The sequence below is a fragment of the Polyodon spathula genome, chromosome 7 (assembly GCF_017654505.1).
Source record: "Polyodon spathula isolate WHYD16114869_AA chromosome 7, ASM1765450v1, whole genome shotgun sequence".
Lineage (NCBI taxonomy): Eukaryota > Metazoa > Chordata > Actinopteri > Acipenseriformes > Polyodontidae > Polyodon > Polyodon spathula.
In genome coordinates this window covers 24,112,323-24,135,159 of record NC_054540.1, presented here as the reverse complement: position 1 = coordinate 24,135,159, position 22,837 = coordinate 24,112,323, and the positions used below count along the sequence as shown (strand labels likewise).

Sequence of the window (22,837 nt, the reverse complement as noted above, 5' to 3'; positions counted from 1 at the left end):
CAAAACCAGATGGCATGTGCAGGTTGTCTATTTCAACTGTCTACCCTACAAAACCAGATGGCATGTGTGTAAATTGTGGTTGGTTAGACCTTTTATATTATTATTTAAAAAAAAAAAAAAAAAAAAAAAATGTTGTCGCTTTGCCATATTCTGAAGACAGCTGGTGTTATTTCTTTTATTATTAATATTTTTGTTATTTTTTTATGCATACAAAACAGGTAGCCATGGTATTTAAAATATAGCATTCAAGCTGGAATACATTTTTTTTTTTTTTTTTGCTGTGGACAAGATATGTTAGGTTTTATGTTAAACACCCAATAAAAAAGTTATACACAGTGATTTAAAAATGTTTTATTAAAATTCCCTTATAAAATGTTACATTTTTTATGACTACCCTCTGGCCATCATTGTTAATTCACTGGCATGTTGTTCTGTTGCTTAAAGCTACAAAATGAACTGCATGCTACTTAAGGAACATTGAAGGCATCTGCTCAACTCTGAAAGTGATTTATTTAGTTGTCCCTCTGAGTCCCCCTTTCTTTCCCCTTGTTTTGTAACATATAATTTTTTTTTACAGAAATATCCAAGTATAACAGTAGCAAAAATTTAAGAGCAGATACTAACGATTATTTTGTCTTTTATCATTTGCTTGTTTTGTGTACATGATTTTGTTGCTGTATATATGTCTGTCTGTATATATGGTTATTTATATATTTAAACATCTATATATGTAGTCAGCAGTTCAGCCCATAAACTCTTCCGTTATGCAGGCCCTCATGATATTTTGGGACTGGGCCCAAGTGTCCGCCTACAGTGAGCTGAGTTTGAGCAAGGCGCAAATGGTGATCATGTGAAGGCACATTGTAGGGAGGTGGAAGGAGATCATAAACAGTGGCTGGCTACACTCTCTTTTTATTCCTCCCTTTCTCCTATTAAATGTTTCAGCATAGTTGTAGAAGCTTGTAACCAATCGGCACCAATGCCAGAAGGAGGTGCAGCAGGGACAAACTTAAAGAATAAGATCCAAATTGGTTTAAGTCCACAGATCAGAATTTTTCCAACATGAATACAAAACTCGTGTCTGTATTTAAATATTGTTTAAGAGGTCATCACTGTGAATCAGGAATTTGGCTGATGCTGATCTTACACAATTTTGAGCCTTACGTTTAAAGGTGCAGAATCCAAAATTGTTTTAGTTCATATCTATGTTGGTCTCCAAGTGATGCTATGGGTAATGTAAACAAAACAAAAAAGTGGTTCCTGATGGATATGATAGGATGCAGTAAACACCAATGAATCTTATTTTAGTTTCAAATTAGAAAAAATTGTGGGACTCTGCAGCGTTAAATAAATAATAACCTCAATTTTCTATTCTTAGCACCCCAAGGCTATACATTATGAATATATGAAAAGTATAGGGCTTAACACTAATTCCAGTGCTATTTTTGTATCCAGTCAGTGTACCTGTTTTACTCCCCATAACCACTGTTCCAAAAATATACCTAAAATACACTTAAATAAATCAAATCAACATTTGCACCACAAATAAGCAGAGACTCCTGCCTATAAATACTTAACTCTCAGGGTAGCCATCTTATTTCACCGGTGTTCAATTCTTAATGTTTCGACTCAAACATTTCTAAATCTCAGTGAAAATTACATACAATTAATATATGACTAGCAAACTTAAAGATTTTCTTGCCATGAAGATTTGTAGACTTCTAAGGTCACTCTGAAGTTGGGAACGTGGGAAAACAGGCAGTAATATTTTTTTGATATGAAAGATTGCAGCTCTTTCTCACTGGCTCAGTGAGAACTTACTTTGATTAACAAGACATTTTGTTTAAAGGTCACAAGACAATCAGCAATTTTCAACCCAATAATTAGGCAGCAGCAGAGGCCAGATCATTTTCTAAGAAATATGTTCAAATAATTATGGGCTTCTAGAATTATTAAACAGTCTGGACTTTCCTCTTACACAATAGCAGATTTTCAGTTTGGACATAAACAAATAACTGCTCTCTGCTTGGGTTCTGATTAACAGTTCTGCCTAAGGTTTCATTGAATATTTTCTTGCCTGAGAAAATCAGTGTCACAAATGAATGTTTTTCCTTCATCCACAATACCAAAATTAATTTTATATTTTCACTTCACTTATTGTTTCGCATTGGTTAACTTGATTTGCATTTGTAAGTTCACATACTGGTACTTGTTTCAGCCTCCTTGTTTCATTCAAACCCCAAGTGGAGGACTGTTTACGTGATTTTAATCAATGCTGCCGATGCTGCTCCCTATCTATTTTTACCTCTATGGTTGTGTTGAGTGTAGACAGCTGTAGCACTGGATTTTTCCTCACAGCCCTGCCAATGCACCTTTGCCCTGGGTAGTTTCAGTCTCCATGCTCTGCTAAACAAAGACTACTGCCTATTGTGCCAGACTGTGCATATATTAGGCCTATATCATCTGTACTATTTTCCACCAGGAATTCATGCATCCACCACATTTTTTACTGAAGACTTCCAGTCCAGTCCTTCGCAAGCAAAAAAAAAAAAAAAAGCATGCATTCATATTCTGCCACACATTTCAGTGATTTTAAAATGTTTGAATTTCAAATAAGAAAATTGGATACAAATCAATTCTAAAAACAAGATAAATGACCATGTGCAAATAGACTAGGCCACTGTCATACACTGCCCCCAAAATAATTTGGTTGCACAATTTAATATATTAATAAATCTAAAGAAATGTATTCGTCCAGTTTGACATGCATTGCAACACATTTTACAATGTTGACTAAGGGTTTTTCTTTATATTTATGATTTCGGTATTTAACCTAGAATATTATTGGTAAATTCTACTATTTGATTTAGGAAAGCAGGATGTTCCTGTTACATATGGTCACTACACCCTAATATTCTTATTTGCTAATATCATGTATGTGCCACAGGCTTTTTTCCAAAAGATAAATATAGAAAATTAGGTTTTAGGCCTATTGTTAAATTTGTTAATGTAGTAACTAGGATTTCAAAAACTTGAGCAAAGATCACAATATTTGCACAATCGGTCTACCTGTCCGTTAAAAGCTGCTGGTAGTGTTACTCATCTGCTGTTACCCTGTTCTGAAATACTAAAAATATTGAAAGCTGCCAAATGCTCTTGTGTGTATAACTTGCATGACTCACAAGGTGTGTAGCTTTTTAGTATTTAGTTACCCCCCCCCCCTTCCTGAAGAAGAATATGTGGCAAGATAAAGCAACTGTCCCTCATTAGAACTAACTGGGTCCCTGCAGTCATTAGATTCTTCATCTTGGGCTTGTTTGTGGAGTCATCAGAAGGTGTCTTTACTTGTTGATCAGTAAGCCAAAAATAATTTGATGTTATCTTGCAGAATGGAAATTCGTTTATAAGGACCAGTGGTGAGAAAGAGTTAAAGAGGTTACACCTTCTGCTGCTTCTGCTCATTGGCTGAGTTGAGCTGAAGACCTACGAAGAACACCTGGTACCTGTGTTTCCACATCACAAAACATCCGATCAGACAGACAATGGCCAGGGTCAGGTTCAAAGCAATCTGCAGAAGGAAGTAGAGCTTGAGAGTGGTGGTGATTGTGGAGCAGTCCTTCACATCTTTGTATTCAAAGGTCCTGGCAATCGGATCCGTTGGGTCTAGCTTGCAGACACAGGATTCCATCTCACCTGTGGGTTCGCAGGTGAAGTTGTTGATTTGAGAATAATGATGTCCTGCAAAAGCCACCGCTAGGACGCATATGATTTTCCCAATGGCACATAGCAAGAAGTAGACCAACTGTTAGGAGAAAAACAAGAGACAGACTTTGATGGGATACTGTGATGTGCAATGTCTAGTGCCAGTACAAGTAGGATTTGTTTATTAATGTAAGACAATGATAATAATACTTCAACTCAGGGACAGAAAACCGTTTTATTCCTTGATAACCATCCAGAGTACCAAATGTGGCCAAAAATTTTGTTAACCCTACTTGAATGATTGTAAAAAAATGTTTTTAAAAAAGCACTGCCCTCACACACAGCTGTTTATAGTTACGACAGCAGAGAACAAGGAGCAGACATACTGAAGAGCATGTTCTCAAACTTATTTGAAGGTTTATTTTGAAATCTACCCTAGAAGGGGGTAGTCAATTGAATGTGCCATGTATAGGTTAATATGAGTTAAGCTAAAGATCCAATGTGTGCAAAAGGTGATAACCTGTTTGGTAGTTCCTTACCTTGGCAATAAATTGCACAGACGTCCTCTCATCAGGCAGGTATGTTATGCAGTACAAGTAAAAGCCCAATAAGGAGACCAAACAGACCTAAAATAAATGGAGGAAAATATTTTATTACAGGGGTCGTTAAAATTTTAGCCAACTTCTATTACCATATTTTTCAATACATACCCAATGGTTCATAAATATTAACAAAGTATAGTGTACACATAAACTTAAAAAACTACCAAAAAAAAACAAGGAAGACGATGGAATTACTTTGGAACATTTATGGATGTTGTAGGACTAAAGCCATGGAAAGCTTTTCCATGCTTACATTCCAAACATGACTAGCAATGGAGTTGTAGAAATTATTTCATAATGTGGTAGCTATACCTTATGCTCACGGCTGTAAAAAATGTGAGATCAGAGACTTAAGGTGCTAGTGAAAAATATAAGAAAGATATTGACTGTTTCGATTGATAAACTGGTCTAACAACCTTTATACACAGGACGCGATGCGACAAGTGAATGTATCGTGCGACACACCGCACCATGATAAAAAAAAATAAAACATGTATTTTTTAAACAAGCCGTTCACACTGCCTGCGATGCAATGGGCGACACTGAAGTGATGCGGAAAAAATAGGATCTGTGTCTATTTTTGCAATTTTGTCGCTAAGGAACTGACCAATGAGGAACAGCTTCACTTGTGCTCCTTCAGTTAACAATGGCAGAAGAAAAGATAATTCTTGCAGTATCAAAATACCCGGAGCTGTACAATAAAGGAAAGAAAAATTATAAAGACACGTCAATGAGGGAGAACACCTGGCAGTCCATTTCCAGGGAAGTGGATATAACTGGTGTGTATGATTCATTTACCTACTGAAATAAGTATTCTGAAAAGCTATTATGTAATCTACATTTTTATTAGCTGTATAATAGGAATTTTCCAGCTAATGATACAATCAAATGAGAGTTGCCACTGGTGTCGAGGTAATGTCAAGGTAGTGTCTCAATGAAAGTACCATTTTATCGCAGGACAATCGCATTGCATCGGGTGTGTGGAGACCCTAATGGTTTTTCCTACAGAAGTTATTGAAGATTGCTATTACTGTGCATTTTTAAACCTGCACATTTGTGAATTCCAAAATATCAAGCAGTTGCTGGCTTTTATTTAGTCTTTTACACAAGCAAAAGCATAAACAGTTGTTTTAATGCAATATAGCACATTTATTTTGTAACATTTTATTCTGTTTATACATGCCATGCCAAGTTTCTCACAGCAAAACATGATGCAGGAAATACACATTGTTTGAAAAGTTCATTTGATAAGCAAAAGTTCTGTTCATTTAATTATACTGTACCTTTCATCTGGATCCTGTCTGATGTAAACCAACAATGTAATGGTGAGCCGATGCTTGCTAACCAAATTACTAGATAACTGATTTATTTTACTGTGCTTCTTCACTCCAAAGCCTCTTAACAGCGGGGTCAGTCCTGTGACTTACATACAGTATCTAATTTGTTTGTTTTTGCAAAACCATTTACAGATGGAAAGGGTCCTGACCATCAAAGTGTTATTGTTCATGGTCTCCGATTATTTCTGTCTTGTGTAAACCCTGTTGAGGTCACAACTCTTTGCACATCATTTACTAACCAAGTTGTGCTATTTTTAAGCTGTGGCTATTTTGTAAAGCCATAAATATTCATGCAAATCAAACTGTGTGCTTGCACACTATCAACAGATATGCATGTTACTGCGTTGGAGACAATTTTTGTAGGAATTCCCCTTAAAACCAAAGGGAAATATTAGCAGTTACTGTCATCTCTTTGGCATGAGGGACAATGTGCTCAGAAACCAGGAGTTAACTGAGCTGTTACTAAGAAGCAGAATGGGTGCATTGCTTGATTCTGATGAATAATTTAAGGATGAAGCAAAGACCACATTGCTGCAATGTGAATAGACCACAACCCATCTCTGAGGAAGGGAAGCATCTTCTTGCTGCCAGGTCCAGATAACTCTTAGTTAGGTATGCAGCATCGTGTGACTGAGAAAACTGGATTTTGTCTTCCAGGGATTAGTGCACAGACATAATTTAATAATGAAATGTTCTCATATTAATGTCTGTTCATGCAAAATAATATTTTACTATCTAAAAATACACTGCTACCAGTATGAATATACTGTATTTTTGTTCTGCTAAACATCCATGGGTGTTAAATGTTATTGGACAACTATAATATTTGATCAATTATTATATATTTATATATTCATTTAAATAACTGACAATAGGGGAGATTAAAGCTGTGGGAGGAGAAAACAAAACACAGTAGGGCAACGTGTGGGTTTGGTGTGGATGCAACACATTTCATCAACAGCCAGGTAAACTGGCTGGCTGGTTTAAGTTGAGGAGCAACTTACAATGAGGGAAATAGAATAAGAAATTCAGAAAATTTGCTTTAGCTGTAAATTGTACAGCAATTTACCTTTTACAGTATAACAGGTATGTTAGAAATATAAACCCCCCAGCATGGATCCAAATTCAAAAGGAAGAGTAGGGCATCACAACCTACATCCACTATAGGTTCAGATGGGTTGACAGGTTTCTCTATATAGCACAGTCATCATTTAGACTGGAAGGTACTCCATTGTAAGGGCCTCGTAGAGTAGCAACAGCAGTCTTATTAGTCTGTGTGGTAATGGCAACTCCATGCTACAGAGCAGCTTGTTAAGAGAATTATGGGTACAAATGGTTAATGGCTTTTGTTGCAGTTGTCACAGCAAGTCCCCCCCTAAAGATTTATAGATGTGTTTTACTGGGGATGGATATTTCAGCTGTGTGACTATTCAATGCATCTAAACCAGGAATATGATGTATTTTTAATACCAGATTAAATAATGTGGTTTGAACTATTAACATGTTCATGACACTGGATGAAAGAACTGCACCCCTCCTAAAACTCTGTATGTACGTGATGCATGCAAGCCTGTGACAGAGGCATCTGCTCTTAATTTCAGTACATTACAAACCATAAAGTTATACAAGCACACATTTCTAATGATCTGTTCTAATAAATGATATGTAGCACTGAAGCGTTAGATTATATTATAGCTTTGGTATAATAGCCTATGAAGTATTATTTTAAAAACTCAAATCACACTAATTTTAAGTAGCCAGTGACGTATATAATTTTGCAAACCATCACTATACACTTGGTATCCAAGTGGGATTCGCATTTCTTATGTAGAGGAGTACATTTTGTAATTTAAATTTTAATAGTATGATTTACTGAAAGTAACATTCTACTTATAGGCACTAAAACTTAATTGTGCTGTATACAGATATAAACTGTGAGACTCAAAAATATTTGTAGATGGCTGAGCTATGGACCTATTTTAAAATTCAGTGCTGGTAAATGACTTAATACCATCCACCAGTACATACTTTAACCACTCAGTCATCACCAGAGACCTCAGCCCTTCTTTTTACAAACTTATGCAGTTCTTTTGTTAGGAAAAAGCATGTAAATAATCTCACAGGGTGTATAACAGATGGACATAAACTATTGACAAGCTGTGAATACTCCATTAGTTTAAATACAAGTACCTGGGTCTAAATTTTAAACGTGACACTTGTTGATTCCACAGCAACTTTTCCTGAATTCCATTAACAGAAAAAAATCAATACACATAATAAATCAGTTTCACAAACCAATTTGCTGTTTCTACGTTGATGTAGCAAGCACTTGCACATATTGTACATCAGTTTTGTTAGTTTTACACCATCATGCAACTTAAATTTGTTAATGATGGAATGTTTTGAAAACAATAATAAAAAAATAAAAAAATAATAATCAGATTTGTGCTTACAATTATCCCAGCCCAGTGTGGCGTCTCTCTGGTCAGCAAATAGGAGCTGATGCCTGTCATTAGAAAGGCCACCACTGCTATGGAAATGCCTAAAATCAGCTGCAATAAAGCAATCAGTAAAGGAAAACGGCAGCCACAACAAGTATGGGAATCCTCCTGTTGGCCTGCCTTGAGCTTTCCCTTCTGCCCTTTATTCTTCTCCATGTCTCCTTTGTTTTCCTGAGCTGGGTCTGGGCTCTTCTCTCCACCAGGTTTCCCTGCCTGGCTCTGATTGTTAGGGACCGGGCTTGGGTTGCTTTTCCCGTCTGTTCCCATTCTGATAATCTCAGTATTTTGTGCCTTTCCACCCCCCCTCAATGTTGCTCTTGTTCTAGCTGAGGCTTTGCTGCTATTTGGAATCAGGGAGGCTCTGAACAAATATGGAAAACATTTGGAGCGGATTCTCAAGCTGTCTAAATGCCACATATAGAACAGCAAATGGGGGGGCTGCAAGGGGGGCTACCACACACAACCAAAAAGTGTTACAAAGCAGTGCTCTTGATAATTATACATTACAGATAATGTAACACAAGCACTTGAAACAAATCCAGTATAGATAAAAAGGCAGATCAGTAGATAACAGACAAGCTTTATATGAACACTGGACACAGATGCTTTTTAGTGTTTAATCCTACTAAGATCATATGGCTGAGACAGGGTACAAATGTGATCTTATGTAACGCGACTATTATTTAGTCAAATCTATTTTATTAAAAAAATATACAAATCCATTCTTTGGAATATAATTATTCTATTATGTAATATAATTAAAATCTGATATAACTGTGATTGTGTTTTTCACTTTTTTGAACGAAAAGTAACTTGCATGTACTTGTAAGCTTGTTACACATATGAAAGGTTGGTAACTGATTAACTGATGAAAGGAAGCAGTGCTAAAAAGAAAACTGTATAGAGGTGTAAATAAATGTAACTCCACAAAGTGATAATATTGGATTATGAAGAACTTACCTTACACTGTTGAAGCAATGAGGAAATTCTACTTCCCCCTTCTTATGTTAAATGATCAATTGTGTCTAATTGTATCCCCCCCCCCCGCCTTCACTAATTCCGTTTTCAACATTTTAAAAGTTTTGAAAGTGAAATAATGAAAATACATTAGTAGTAATGGTTTTATAAAGCCTTGAAATAAAACAATGTACACTCTAACCATTTCATTGTTTACATCGTTTTCATTGTTGACAGTTTTCCAGATCATAAGTGCAGTTAAAATGATGTTTAATGAGACAAGCTGACATCTTGCATGTGTAATTTCACAGTTAAAACTTTCTTTATTAAGATTATTAATTTCAAGTCACAAACAGTTATAGTGTACAGTATTTCTTATGTCTGTTGTTTCAAACTTGTTTGTTGGCCTTTTTTCTGAAATAAATGCATACAAGTAACACTCAGACTTACATAACTTTAATTGAGATAGCGTGGCTCTTTGTTTTTGCTCGATAGCAATGCATTTGATAAAGAAGGTTGGCCTCCCTTTCGTGTGTTTTAATGTAGTCTTAAAAATACACATTGTCATGTGCTTACTAAATTGTATACACTACAGTATCAAATCTGTGTATATATGAAAGGGTGGGTCAATTACCCTTAGCATGACAAATGGCCTTAACTTGATAAAATGTGACATGTGATAAAATCAAAGCTACCCTATCCATTGTGTTGAAAAGGTGGGTCAAAAAAACCTGTTGCGAAGCATGACAGCAAGTCGCACTTAGAATAAACACAGAATATGAAACCTAAAACTTGACTCTGAAAAGAGATACAGTAACTCATCACACTAGTAATCATCAATATAGTGCCCTCTGAAAAGTACTGGGACACCCTAGCAACACACTGATGCAATCTGCATTTATGTGAATTCAATTACACTATACACTAATTCCAAAGCTTAAACAGCACTTTTAAATGATTAAAAGTGCAGCTTTCCAAACACTGCAGGAGTTGATTAACATACTGATGGCCTACTGATTAAAGGCCAGTCACAGCCATACTGTTTGAATAGACTAAATCCATTCCCGTTAGCATTTTGATCAACAAGCACCTCCTAAAAAAACATTTACACCTGCAGAAATTAGTGTATAACATTAAGGTATCCTAGTCATAGTTTTAATTTGAATTCAGCTGGTTGATTATGTCAGTGATAACAGATATTTTCAGATATTTTAAAATAGATAAGGTTACATCATCAACATATTACTCTCTCACCTAACTATGCATACTCAAAATTCTAAAGTTTGACTGTACAAACCATATAGACAGACATGTTGACTAAACCCAGCATGCTATAAATGTAACTTATACAATGCGCTGTGAAACAGTAAACAAAATATGTCTACAGCTATGGCCAAAGGTTTTGCATTACCTAGAAATTTTAGGATTTAAACATTAAATATATATATATATATATATATATATATATATATATATATATATATATATATATATATATATATATATATGTATAATTATAATTGTGAACATAATTTTGATCTTTTATTTAACACCGTGTAATCAATTAAACTGCAAAATTATATTGCAAATGTCTACCGGAAGCCATAATAGTAGTACAATATTGTTAGATTTCGAAATGTCACATTTATTCATTTGTGTCCATTTTTCATTAAGTATATGGAAAACTGAAAAGTGATATTTAATTCAATATGTTAACGTAACATTATCAGCAGGTTTCATTTGAATTTTTTAAGCAAAATGTGTTAATTCTAAAGGGTGATGCAAAACATTTGGCCATAGCTGTACATACCAGCTCTAACGCTCTGTATCAATCCTGCATAGCCCTTTAATTTCCAAATCAGAATGACAGATTAAATTACTGCTACCACTTTAATGCATACCAAAATAGAAGAAGATGTGTAAATGATGCAGAAATCCACCCACATACAGTAGCAACATGGTAGATAACTGGAAATCGTGCAGTGCTGGGAGGGACACATGATTTCAACAGCTCTCTTAACCTAAAAAAAAACAATCAGGTAATTTCCGGAAACCTTGATACCACTTCCATTGACTAATTAGCTGGATTATTAAATGTTCACTATGCAATCAAATAAACCTTGCTAATATTTACTCAGTGCAGTGACATGGCTGTCTTTTCAGCGATGGGAGAGAACAAATCATGTTGAAAGCCCAGTGGCTTTGCCAGTCTGAAATAGGATTACAGTAATATCTGAGGTGCCAGCTGTAGCAACCATGGTTTCAGCATGTTCTGCTTGTCAGGAGAGGCACGTATTGCTGGAACTGAGAATCTAAATAAACTGTTGAATAACTTAGGGGAAGATATGTGCCTTTTTGCATAACCATCCCCTGAAATTAATTTACCAACTGGCCAAAATATGCACCTTTCTCGCTTTTATATTGCTAGGAACAGAGCCAAGTCTCTAGAATTGTAATTGGATTACGTGCATCCATTCCCCTCCAGGCAAACTAAGCACTGTGCATGGAAATAAACAACCTTTGACTAAGAATAAGGAACACAAAATAGGGTATGCAAAGTGAAACTTCTGGTAAAAGTTTGCATTTCTTCTGAACAAGCAATGGCCTAGGTATAACAACCACCTTTTATAAAGACAGCATGCCTGGTTTATTAAATACAGTACACATACAATAAAAAATAAACATGTTCACAAACATTTGAGATTTATAAAAGCCTTTCCCAATGTGCTCATAACTTTGGCGTTCTACTAAAAAGAAAAGAACTCAAACATTTCAGCTGATGTTGGCACTTACCTAAAAGTTAGTTTGACATTGGTAAAGTAGGCCTAAGTATTAAGTGATTTTAGCCTTGACACTCCATAATTAATACTAGTATTTGAGATATATCTTACAATATAATGCACAACTCAGGAATTCTGTTTAAATTAGATGATTAGAAACTCCTGTTGACAGTGCATTATAATATATGTATAGCACCTGAAAGGCACAACCTAATTCTAACAGCAATGGGTAGGTATGGTTATTGGTGTCAAAATGTAACGTTCCTGTCAAATCCCATGCAAAAACAATATTCATCAAAGGAAACCACTGGATGAGGTCCTAACTATTGTGTACTGTTCTCCATCAAGAACCACAAATAGGGTGATAGCACTGCCAGAAATTTAAATAGCATGCATAGTTTAACAGCATGAAAAAATTATTTACAAGAGCTATGCAGAAGTGATGCTGTTTCATTCTATGCAAGAGCCTCGACAAGGCTGCTTCTTATTCTGTAAGCCATTCAATCATGATGTGCTTCTTGATCACTGCAAAGTCTGAATTAGTCAAATCTTTTTTAATCATTTGCTTTCTGTTCTTAACGAACCCCAGGTACTAAAGTTTGTATTCATAAAGTAACATATACAATTAATTGCATTGCACAGCCTGCTCACTAATACACGAAGACCTGTATTAACGGTCCCTTGAACCAACTGGTCAACTTAACAGCCAAAAAATAAATTAAATGAAAAACTGAGTGACAGCGCAAATTACTTTTGTAATAAAATATGCTCTATTGTCTGCAAGATATCACACAATCACAGCATAGATTAGTATTAAAAAGTACAACTGACATGTAATTTGGATGTGGAGTTAACAGTGATACAGTACTAAGCAAAACCACCAAAAAACAGGACCTCTAACTAAGACAAAGCTTAGACAACAGAATGCCATTGCCCTTATACAGAATCATAAGAAAATAAAAAGGTACACACAGATAATACACTGTTACTTTTCTTGAAATAAACATCTATGTAAAAACATCTGTAATGACTCCGTGCTACTACAGTTGTCACACAGCACAAATTAAATATCACTATATATTAAAAAAAAAAAAAAAAAAAAAAAAAAAAAAACACCATGTAACTAGTGATAAGGTATACAAAACTTAACTTTTAACATTTTACCGTGAACGGTGATGCATAACCCGCAGTCTTACTGAGTTTTGTTTGTAATATCGTTTTTTGTTTTTAGTCTATTTTCATGTTTTCTTCCATTTTCTTTTTCTCGTTCGCATTTGCCGACAGTTGATTTCCAACACTATGTGCTTGATTAGCTAGGTCAGGTTGTCTGAACTCCATTAGTGAAAGAAAGTAAACCTGAAAAACATATTTAAAAAAAAAAAAAAAAATCCACTATTGGCTAGATGAACCCCAGAACCCAATAGAAACAAGCCCTTCCTTTCACTTCCCATACATGGCACATGATTACAGCCCTCGGTGTTTGCTGCCATGGTGACTAGTTGCACCTCCACGATGCCGATGGAGCAGCAGGTGAAGGGTTAAGACAGAGAAGGTCTGTGTTCACAAACGAGACATTGAATTTCCTCGGCGGCGACAATACATGCTTTATTTAGGTCTGATCTACGGCATCATAGGTGGACACTGCCACAGTAAATAACACAGTTCATAGCAAGTTTAAACGAAACACTGGTTTGGGAAGGTTTTTTTTTTTTGTTTTGAAAGTACGATTGATAGCATGCGATTTGAAGAAAAACAACAAACTGCATTACAAAAATAAACAGATAAAAGTGAGCGTGATCTAATTATCCCCTAATTACAAGGCGGAGAGTTGGTGCATTCCGCACGTGAGTTGGGTGCTGGTCTGTTTGGTGACGCGCGTGCGCTCTGGTTACACACAAAACTGGTTGCAAAGTGGCAGCAGAGAGAACTGGATATCAGTATAAACCGTGGGGCAGTTGGACGTACAGCTGCTGCTCGAGGTCTCCAAAAACAGATTGTTTTCCAGAAATAATTAAAAACAACACTTCGAACAAGTTATGGACGAAGGAATACCTCGTCTGCAAGACAGACAGCTACTAGACCACGCAAATTTTTTGGGGTAGGGTTTTTTTTTTTTTTTTTTTTTTTTAACGACGATTTGTTATTTATTTGTATTTATATATTTCAAATTCTGAATATTTGGCAAAATCTGACAATATGTTTGTTTTGGATTAATTGCAGGGTAGAATATTCTTCGCTTTACATGTGTAAATCAAAGAGAGGTTTGAAAAGAGACGAAAGCAAGGTAAGCATAAGTTCTGTGTACTGTATTTAGTTTTGCACACTGGAATATTGATCCTGACATTGCTAGAATTAGATGACGACTTCGTTTTCAGGATTTAATATTCATGTCATTAGTCGTTTCCAGTTTATTGAGTTTTTTTTTCTATCTTGTTATACTGTTTTATATATATATATCTATCTATTATTATTCTATATTCATATATATATATATATATATATATATATATATATATATATATATATATATAAACGCATTAACCCGCGCATTAAATTTGCATGTTGGTAGACCTGGATACATGTTGATGTCTAACGTAGAACATTGTAAATGTACCAAAATCTTTTTTTGTACATTTTTTGGTTTTCTAGAACCCAAAACTATTATATAAATTATTATTATTATTATTATTATTTATTATTATTATTTTTTACAAAATAGGAAGCCTACAAGCTACCACACAGATTGATAGAAAAGAAGAGGCGTGACAGGATAAATGAATGTATCGCCCAGTTGAAAGATTTGTTGCCTGAGCACCTGAAACTGACGGTAAGGTTCTGCAGATTGCATTCCTGTTGATTTTTTTTAATACATGTTTTTGTATATATCAGTGGTACATTTGTCTTACAAAATTGAATAAAAATATATGTAAGCAACAGTGAAAAAACGATGCCAGTTTCCCCATTGTACGTATTGAAGCCACTAGTAAATGCGCATTTGACATGCTTGCTTATCGACTAATGTGCGGTATGTAAGCTTTACTTGTATTTCGAGAACCTTTCAACTGATCAGGTATCCGGAAGTTTTAAACTTTCCCCCCCCCCCCCCCCCCCCTTTTGCTTAGACACTCGGACATCTGGAGAAAGCAGTCGTTCTAGAATTAACTTTGAAGCACTTAAAATCTTTAACTGCTGTCACAGAGCAGCAGCACCAGAAGATCATCGCGTTACAAAATGGTAAGTTTATTTATTTAATTAAATATAGATTAAGATGTTATATACGTTTAAATGTCTGCCCCCCCCCCCCCCCCCCCCCCCTACAAAAAATTTAAATACACAATTCAATTGATACACATTGATCTTATGCTAGAACATGTAATTATTTTTGAGTGGTTAAAGATTTGGGGGTGGGAGGGCACTTGTGGAGTTATTTGTTGATCCTGCAGATTAAAAAATACGCCTTTCTGTTTAGGGGATCGCTCTATGAAATCCTCCATTCAAACCGATTTGGATGCATTCCATTCTGGCTTTCAAACCTGTGCCAAAGAAATCCTGCAGTACCTTAACAGGTTTGAGAACTGGACCCCTAGGGAGCAAAGATGTGCACAACTCATCAACCATTTGCACAAAGCTTCTGCCCAGTTCCTGCCCAGCGCACAGCTTCTGTCCCAGCAGATCTCTGCTAGCAAAGGGTCTACCCCTGTCCAAGATTATAACAGACAAAAACTGGAAACACAAACCAACTGTGTTCCCGTTATTCAGAGGACTCACAATGGGGAGTTGAATGAAAACGACACAGACACCGACAGTGGGTATGGCGGTGAAGCTGAGAAATGTGAAGGAAAACATAATATCGAATACAACAGCGGAAAGCCCCAAGGACTGAAAAACGTGCGAGTAAAGCAGGAGTTTGGAGATGATCATCCTGCCAAAAAAATAAAAATAGAATCCTGTGGACCAGCAAGGGTTAACCCTGATCCAGCCAGCAGACCCGACATGTCTTTCATTAACTCTTTGGTGGGACTTGGAGGTGTACCTTTCGGACAGCAAACGCCTTTTTGTCTGCCGTTCTATTTTATTTCTCCCTCCGCAGCTGCAACATACATGCCTTTCTTGGATAAGGAAAATCTAGAGAAATATTTTTACCCAGCAGCGGCGGCGGCAGCAACATCCCCGTTTCCACTGATGTACCCTGGAATCTCAGCACAAGCAGCTGCAGCAGCAGCCGCTGTTTTCCCGGGGTTATCTGCAGCCCTGACGCCGGATAAGGTGTGCGCGTCCTCGGCTATGTTATCACAGAGAGTAATATCCTCGCCATCTCCGAGCTTTGAAAGCGCCATGGGAGCAGGATCGTCGTCATCCGCAGAAAATGAACTGCATTTTGACAGTGAAAGCCCACATGAATCAGACAATGACGAAACTTAACGTATAACTCATGTAAATACACAATTAACAGAAGTGCTTATAAACTACCATTTAAGAAACGGTATTCCTCTTGGGTCTACAGTGCGTAAGTTAACCTTAGGTTTTGCAGGTTACCGTTTAATTTTAAAAAAGGTTTTATTTTAGAGGACAGACTAATTATATATTTTTAGCTTATTCATTCTAAACAATATTTACCAGTAGTTTGTTTACATGTTTAGATCAGTATGTTAAATTAGTGTCAACCATGCTGGACCGTATAATGAACATTTCTGTACGTTTTTAAATAAATTAGTTGGCCTAAGGGTAGTTTCTTAAATAAAGTACATTTAAAAAATCTGTTCAAATAGTGAACTTGCTTAATGAGAGCAGGTCGTAATTTGTACGTGGATATTTTAAAAAGGTAAAATAAACTACTTATCAGCACCTTATTGGACTTTTGCTATTGAATGTATTAGGTATTGTACTGATTATATTTTGTAAAAAAAAAAAAAAAAAAAAAAAAAAAAGTGTTTGCTTCTTTGCAAAGTAAAGTGCACTTGTTCAGGCTTCTTAGAGATTCCATGTGTACCCCTGAAATGTATGGTAAGTGTGTACACTAGCCCATGTTTAATTCATAGCACTCATGCACTGGAGCTTAAATATAATTTTGTTTTTTCCTTAAAAAAAATAAACAGGTCTCATTGGAGGAAAAAAAAAAAGACTTATTAAACAGCATAGATTTTGGCAAGATTTCTCGGTTGTGTGGCCTTTTTTGATCATGCTTTATTTTGTTTTACAGATCAAATATAAATCATTACGTGGGCTGAGAAGGATAATCTCCTAAGTGAGATATAAATGTATCCCAGGCAACACTTTGAGAGTGTTTGCACTAGAATGTTATGTAAGAGAGGGACTGCACTCACCATGACTATATAAAGTTTCTGTATATAAATATATATTACTGCTCTGGTCATGCATTTTATAATGCCGCTCTTCGCGCTGTTTGCCTCAAATGCTGCATTTAAACAATGTCATATCTGCCTAAAACGTGACTTGTTTGTGTGTAAATAGTGTGTGTGTGTGTGTGTATGTATGTATGTATGTATGTATATGTATGTATGTATGTGTATGTATATATATATATATGTATGTATATATATATGTATATATATATACAATGTGTGTGTATTTTTATATATCCAATATGCTATTGTTGTGAGATACATTTTTTGATTTCTAAAGAACTAAACAGAGCGGTGTTGCACTTTTTGTTAGTGCTTTAGCTTATGCTGTCCTAAATTATATAAAAAAGGAATAAAATAATAAAAGATCATCAGCAAGATACCAAGGCGTTGAATACTGAGTCTGATTATTTGTAACTGCATGACATGGTGGTTCCTTTAACCCTGAAGGCATTGTGTAGTAGGATTTGTACTTTATATGGCCTATAAGTAAAAAGTACAAACATTTAACTCAATTATGCCTAAATTATGTTACACACTGGTGTTACAATACTGTACAACTCTCTAGTACATTGTGTTTGCAAGCCAATTTATCACAAAATAACAGGGAAATGTATCATTTTACTGAAGTTTTCTGAAAGAAGCATTCAAACCCAGCTTCAGGGTGAACATTTTCCAAATTTTTATTCTAATCCTCACACTGTTCATATTCCAAACTTGGGAAGGGGAGGTCCAGGGAATCCCTTCATAAAAATATAACAGCTGCACTAACTTGAAACAACAACATATGTATTCTCCCCTATTGTTTTATAGTGTGTATTATGTTTGCTTTGAAAATAAACAATAATTTGTCTATACAGGTCCAGCCATTTAACACATTACCTTTGCAGGCTGAGGTCCAACACCTTTGGTTTCATGCTGATTGTATATTTTACTACACGTTTCACCTAAGGAGAACACTTCAGAACAGTGGCTGCAAATTCATATTCATCTTATAGAATTTCATAGACATGACACATAAATCATTTCATAGTTATTTTCTAATGATTCTTCTTGTGAAAAAAGATAACTTTTAAAAAGTTATTTATGCAGATTCATAATGAATTTAAGTGGAACACCATTGGAAATCTGTTTAATTTGTTGTACATATTTTAAAGTGCTAGCAGAAATCAAGAGTTTGCATGGTCTGATAAACAACATCAGCATCAACAGAAAATTGAACATTTTAGTAACAGTTGCTTAAATATAAGTAGTCATTCCTGAACGAATCTACCCTAATTAATATGTGACTGCTCATCAACTGATTTGATCTGGAACTACCAGGTGGCATGGAAGGGATGTGAATGGGATGAACCATGTGTAAACAGACCTTCATAGTTTGACTGTTTTAACATATTTGTCAAGAAGTTGTGGCATCTGGTGTAAAATAGCCATCATAAAATTGAACAAAATGATATACAACCATGTGCTATAGTAAAGCTACACTGACAATTAACACTTCCCCTTTCTAATAATTATAGCACTGGTTCATTCATCAGTCACTGTTCTTAGTTTCCAGTCTGGGATGCCTGATACCTTTCACAAGAAAAGACAAGAAAATATGATATGTAATGGGCAATGGCATACTAATTAGTAGGGAGGGGGGGGGGGAGTGAGTTAATAAAACAAGTTAATTTAAAGAAAAATTGTTTTGTTAAGTACCTGCGATTAAACCTACAGGATTTTTTTTTTTTTTAAATGAAGGCTTGGAAATCCGTTTATCTTTAAACATCATGAAACTGTTTCTAAAGAACTGCAACATTGTACATGGTGTTTTACATGATAAAAGTGTGCTCGTCGAACAAGAAGGACTTTGCCCTGCATATTTTTTTGCCTTCGGCACGGTTTATTGTAGCGATCGAGCTAATTATTCACCAACACCAAACAGATGCGTTTTGAGAAGAAGAAAAAAAAGGAAGGCTTACTAAATTAACAATATCTCTGGAATAATAGCATAAAAGCAACACTGCTCATTCTCGTATTTCTACAATATCTGGTTCAGCAGTTCACTATAGTTGTCTCAGACGATTACGTCACAGATATAATTTTCTCTGCAGTGTGATTGGAGGTCATTGCAGAACAATCACGTGTGCCCACACATGCAGGCAGGCACGCAGAGCTGCATGTGAAAAAGAGGCGCAGCACGCTGGTTTATTTGGAGACAGAAGGGAAGAGGTTGAAATAAAAACTGGTGTTCCAAATAGACAAACCCACGTTTTTATCGGCTGAATCGCAATGCATACTTTTTCTGAGTGCATCTATTAAAATGCGTTTTATACAAGCCTATAATTTACGCTTCAACTACAACAAACGGGTGAATAGTTTTGTGACTGTTAGCATATGCACCAATTTGCTTGTGTTTATGTTATGCATTATTCAGGAGGAAAGTAGATGTCGACCTGTGTTTTCCTGAACGCGTGGCGGAACACCTGCATATCTAACGCGGTATCATTGTGTACCCATATACTCATAAACTGACCAACTTGCTGTAAAGTGACTGCTTTCTTTTGATTGTTAAAACACAGATTAATATCCATACGTTTTATGATAAACACGTTATTTAATAAATACAAAATAGTGCATTATAAATTACATTTAACCCTTTATTGACAAAAAAAAAAAAAAAAAAAAAAAACATTTTAAGGCAACACTATTTTCCCGGCTACACCAGAAACAACCTTATCATGAAAAACTGATGAAACTGCACGTTTTTAAGAAAGGTAACCTCATTGGAACAGACCAGTTCATTTTGACAGTAGATAGACAGTAAATACAGATTTCAAACTATAAACAACGTTTTCCTGTTAAAATGCACCAATTTTCATATACTCAAATCGAAATGTCTCATGGTGTAATAGCGATGAGAGCTTTAAATACTGCAAACCAAATAAACGAATGGAAATACATTAGTTACATCTATAAAACTCGAAACCATACAACCACTTTTACATTTATCCACACGGTTGTCACTCTAAGCAAAAATGCATCATATGGTCATTAATTAGAGGAGTGCTACTGTAACTAAGGTTTAAAATACATTTTCTAAACTTCTCTCGGATTATCCCCCGCCGGGGTGAAATCCCCTGCGATTGGGGATGTCGTGGAGGTGGTTGTACGTACGCATGTCACTGCATACATGTTTGCATATATCTGGAGAACGACTTATCCAATTGACATGGAACTCGGTAATAACGTAATTTAGCATAAATTATTGACAATATTTCATTAAGCATTAATCTGGAGAGTTGTTTGCCTGTATCACATGGTCATTGATCCCATATTATTATTATTATTATTATTATTATTATTATTATTATTATTATTATTATTGTTATTATTATGGTATACCACATCTCAATTTGGAATATGCTTTCAAAGACGTCGCTATAGATGTAAAGTTGCATCCTGGTACCTGAGCACTTCTTAAAATCACATAACAAGTAATTATAACCACTATTATTAAGTGTATTATTATCTGGTACATTAACACTAGCATTCAAGGCATCAGAAGCCTATTCTTTACATACAGTATACTGGTTGTTGTCAGTACCGTATTGATTATTAAATAATTAACATTTTAGACAACACCTTCAATTATCAAAAACAACTGCTGTGAGGAGGTAAGTAAAAAAAAAAAGTATCTTAAATGTTTATACCATAAAAAACAAAATACCTAGAATTATAAGAAAAATATATGTCTGTGAGGGGTAAGTAAAAAAATAATGTATACTATAATATATTATATATATATATATATATATATATATATATATATTATATATATATATATATAGTGCCTTGCAAAAGTATTCAGACCCCTGACCAATTCTCTCATATTACTGAATTACAAATGGTACATTGAAATTTCGTTTTGTTCGATATTTTCTTGTTTAAAACACTTAAACTCAAAATCAATTATTGTAAGGTGACATTGGTTTTATGTTGGGAAATATTTTTAAGAAAAATAAAAAAACTGAAATATCTTGCTTGCATAAGTATTCAACCCCTGTGCTGTGGAAGCTCCGTTTGCACCGATGAAAGAAATTGCCCTAACGAGGACACAATTACCTTACCATTATCCTCCACCTGTGAACCATTAAAGTTGCTGTCACATTTTCTGGATAAAAACCCCACTGTTGAAGGATCATTGGTAAGGCTGTGAATCTGAAGGAAAATGAAGACCAAAGAGTATTCTGCAGAAGTTAGAGATAAAGTAATACAAATGCATAGATTAGGGAAAGCGTACAAAATAATATCCAAGTGTTTGGATATCCCAGTGAGCACAGTTGGATCAATAATCACACCACCCAGGTACTGCCAAGAAAAGGCCGTCCCTCAAAACTCAGTGCTCAAACAAGAAGGAGACTTGTGAGAGAAGCCACAGAGAGGCCAACAATCACTTTGAAGGAGCTACAGAGTTCAGTGGCTGTGAGTGGAGTAATGGTGCACCAGTCAACCATATCAAGAGCTCTGCATACACTGGCCTGTATGGAAGGGTGGCAAGAAAGAAGCCGTTACTCAAAAAGTACCATCAGAAAGCACGTCTTGTGTTTGCCAGAAAGCATGAGAGTGACCCAGTTGCGAGATATATATATATATATATATATATATATATATATATATATATATATATATATATATATATATATATATATGTGCAAAAGTCTTAGACATGTTATATTTTTCTACTCCGATGCATTATGAGCATCACCAACTTACTCAAAGCCTCCACTAGTGTTTTCTACTATTCTAATCAGCATGAAGTTCAACATCTACTCTCATGTAATGGAAATCATGAAGATCTGGATACATCAGTTGACTGCTGTGAATAGTGCAGCTGGCAACAAGGGAAAGACCTCGTGACAGCACGAAGAGACAGCTGACAGGAGGAAAGAGACCCCATTGGGGTTGGCAAGGGTTAGCTACCCCTGGTCGGCAGTATCCAGCTCTATGTTTTCAAAGGTAAACAGGATGCTGGAGACACCCGCCCAAGGCTTCTAAGAAATTAAAGAGAAAAATACCCCTAGAGTCTGCAAGAGCGGGGGCGGAAGATGACTCAACGTTGGATAACACGGTTAACGACTTAGGAACGGAAACAGATATGAGAATGGAGAGTACTTCACAAAAGACTAGTACAAGTTCTGCAGTTAGCAAAGACATGAACTCCAGGTTTGTGTCTGAAGCTGGAGCAAGGCGACAATGGTCATGGGTTTGAAGATTCATCAAGGGAGAATGAAATGCTTGAGGGAGAAGGAACAAGGGCCCCGCATTGATCAATACTTCTTACAGTCAGTCAAGTCAGTCGAATGAAATCCAGTGACAGGAAGCAAACCACAGTTCGCAGGATATCAGCACCCCTGTCATAGATGTGAGGAGGACTTGCATGGATACAGCTAGTGATGAACCTAATAATCCTTCTGAACCCAGTCAGACGAACCAGCGTAAGAAAGAAAAGAACCTCAACGGGCACAAGCCTGAAGTTAAATGGCCAAGAGCTTGTGAGAAAACTATGTGGGACACAGTAAACATGGATCTCTGTTTTACTTTGGAAAGGTT

The 22,837-nt window shown here is 35.7% G+C and overlaps 3 protein-coding genes across 5 annotated transcripts in view; 2 read left to right on the top strand and 1 right to left on the bottom strand.

Moving 5' to 3' along the window:
* Positions 1–2,087, top strand: part of LOC121318388 (inositol 1,4,5-trisphosphate receptor type 2-like) — a 143,082-nt gene extending 140,995 nt beyond the window's left edge. For both annotated transcript variants that reach the window (XM_041254988.1, XM_041254987.1), the window contains exon 57: positions 23–2,087. The gene's annotated coding sequence lies outside the window, so the exon portion shown is untranslated. The remainder of the gene's footprint in view (positions 1–22) is intronic.
* sspn (sarcospan (Kras oncogene-associated gene)) lies at positions 337–13,629 on the bottom strand. Of its 2 annotated transcripts, none has more exons than XM_041254992.1 (3): positions 13,030–13,629; positions 4,242–4,328; positions 337–3,802 (listed from the first exon to the last, which is right to left on the bottom strand). In XM_041254992.1, the coding sequence occupies exons 1-3, from the start codon at positions 13,036–13,038 to the stop codon at positions 3,437–3,439; spliced, it is 462 nt and encodes a 153-aa protein (XP_041110926.1). In that variant the 5' UTR covers positions 13,039–13,629; the 3' UTR covers positions 337–3,436. The 2 variants fall into 2 exon arrangements, with proteins under 2 accessions (XP_041110926.1, XP_041110925.1); XM_041254991.1 differs by lacking the exon at positions 13,030–13,629 and adding an exon at positions 8,095–8,816.
* A 132-nt stretch (positions 13,630–13,761) lies between these two features.
* bhlhe41 (basic helix-loop-helix family, member e41) lies at positions 13,762–17,327 on the top strand. Its single transcript, XM_041254990.1, has 5 exons — positions 13,762–13,977; positions 14,100–14,163; positions 14,599–14,706; positions 15,002–15,113; positions 15,349–17,327. The coding sequence occupies exons 1-5, from the start codon at positions 13,916–13,918 to the stop codon at positions 16,299–16,301; spliced, it is 1,299 nt and encodes a 432-aa protein (XP_041110924.1). The 5' UTR covers positions 13,762–13,915; the 3' UTR covers positions 16,302–17,327.
* The last annotated feature ends 5,510 nt before the right edge of the window (positions 17,328–22,837 follow it).

Bases quoted from the DNA above. Each gene is read 5' to 3' on its own strand.
- sspn (XM_041254991.1), bottom strand. From the start codon at position 8,559: ATGTGGCATTTAGACAGCTTGAGAATCCGCTCCAAATGTTTTCCATAT. The intron at 4,329-8,094 runs GTAAGCACAAAT...CATTTATTTTAG, and splicing joins CACACTGGGCTGGGATAATT to GTCTGTTTGGTCTCCTTATT. The intron at 3,803-4,241 runs GTAAGGAACTAC...TTCTCCTAACAG, and splicing joins CTGTGCAATTTATTGCCAAG to TTGGTCTACTTCTTGCTATG.
- bhlhe41 (XM_041254990.1), top strand. From the start codon at position 13,916: ATGGACGAAGGAATACCTCGTCTGCAAGACAGACAGCTACTAGACCAC. The intron at 13,978-14,099 runs GTAGGGTTTTTT...GATTAATTGCAG, and splicing joins GACCACGCAAATTTTTTGGG to GGTAGAATATTCTTCGCTTT. The intron at 14,707-15,001 runs GTAAGGTTCTGC...CCTTTTGCTTAG, and splicing joins CTGAGCACCTGAAACTGACG to ACACTCGGACATCTGGAGAA.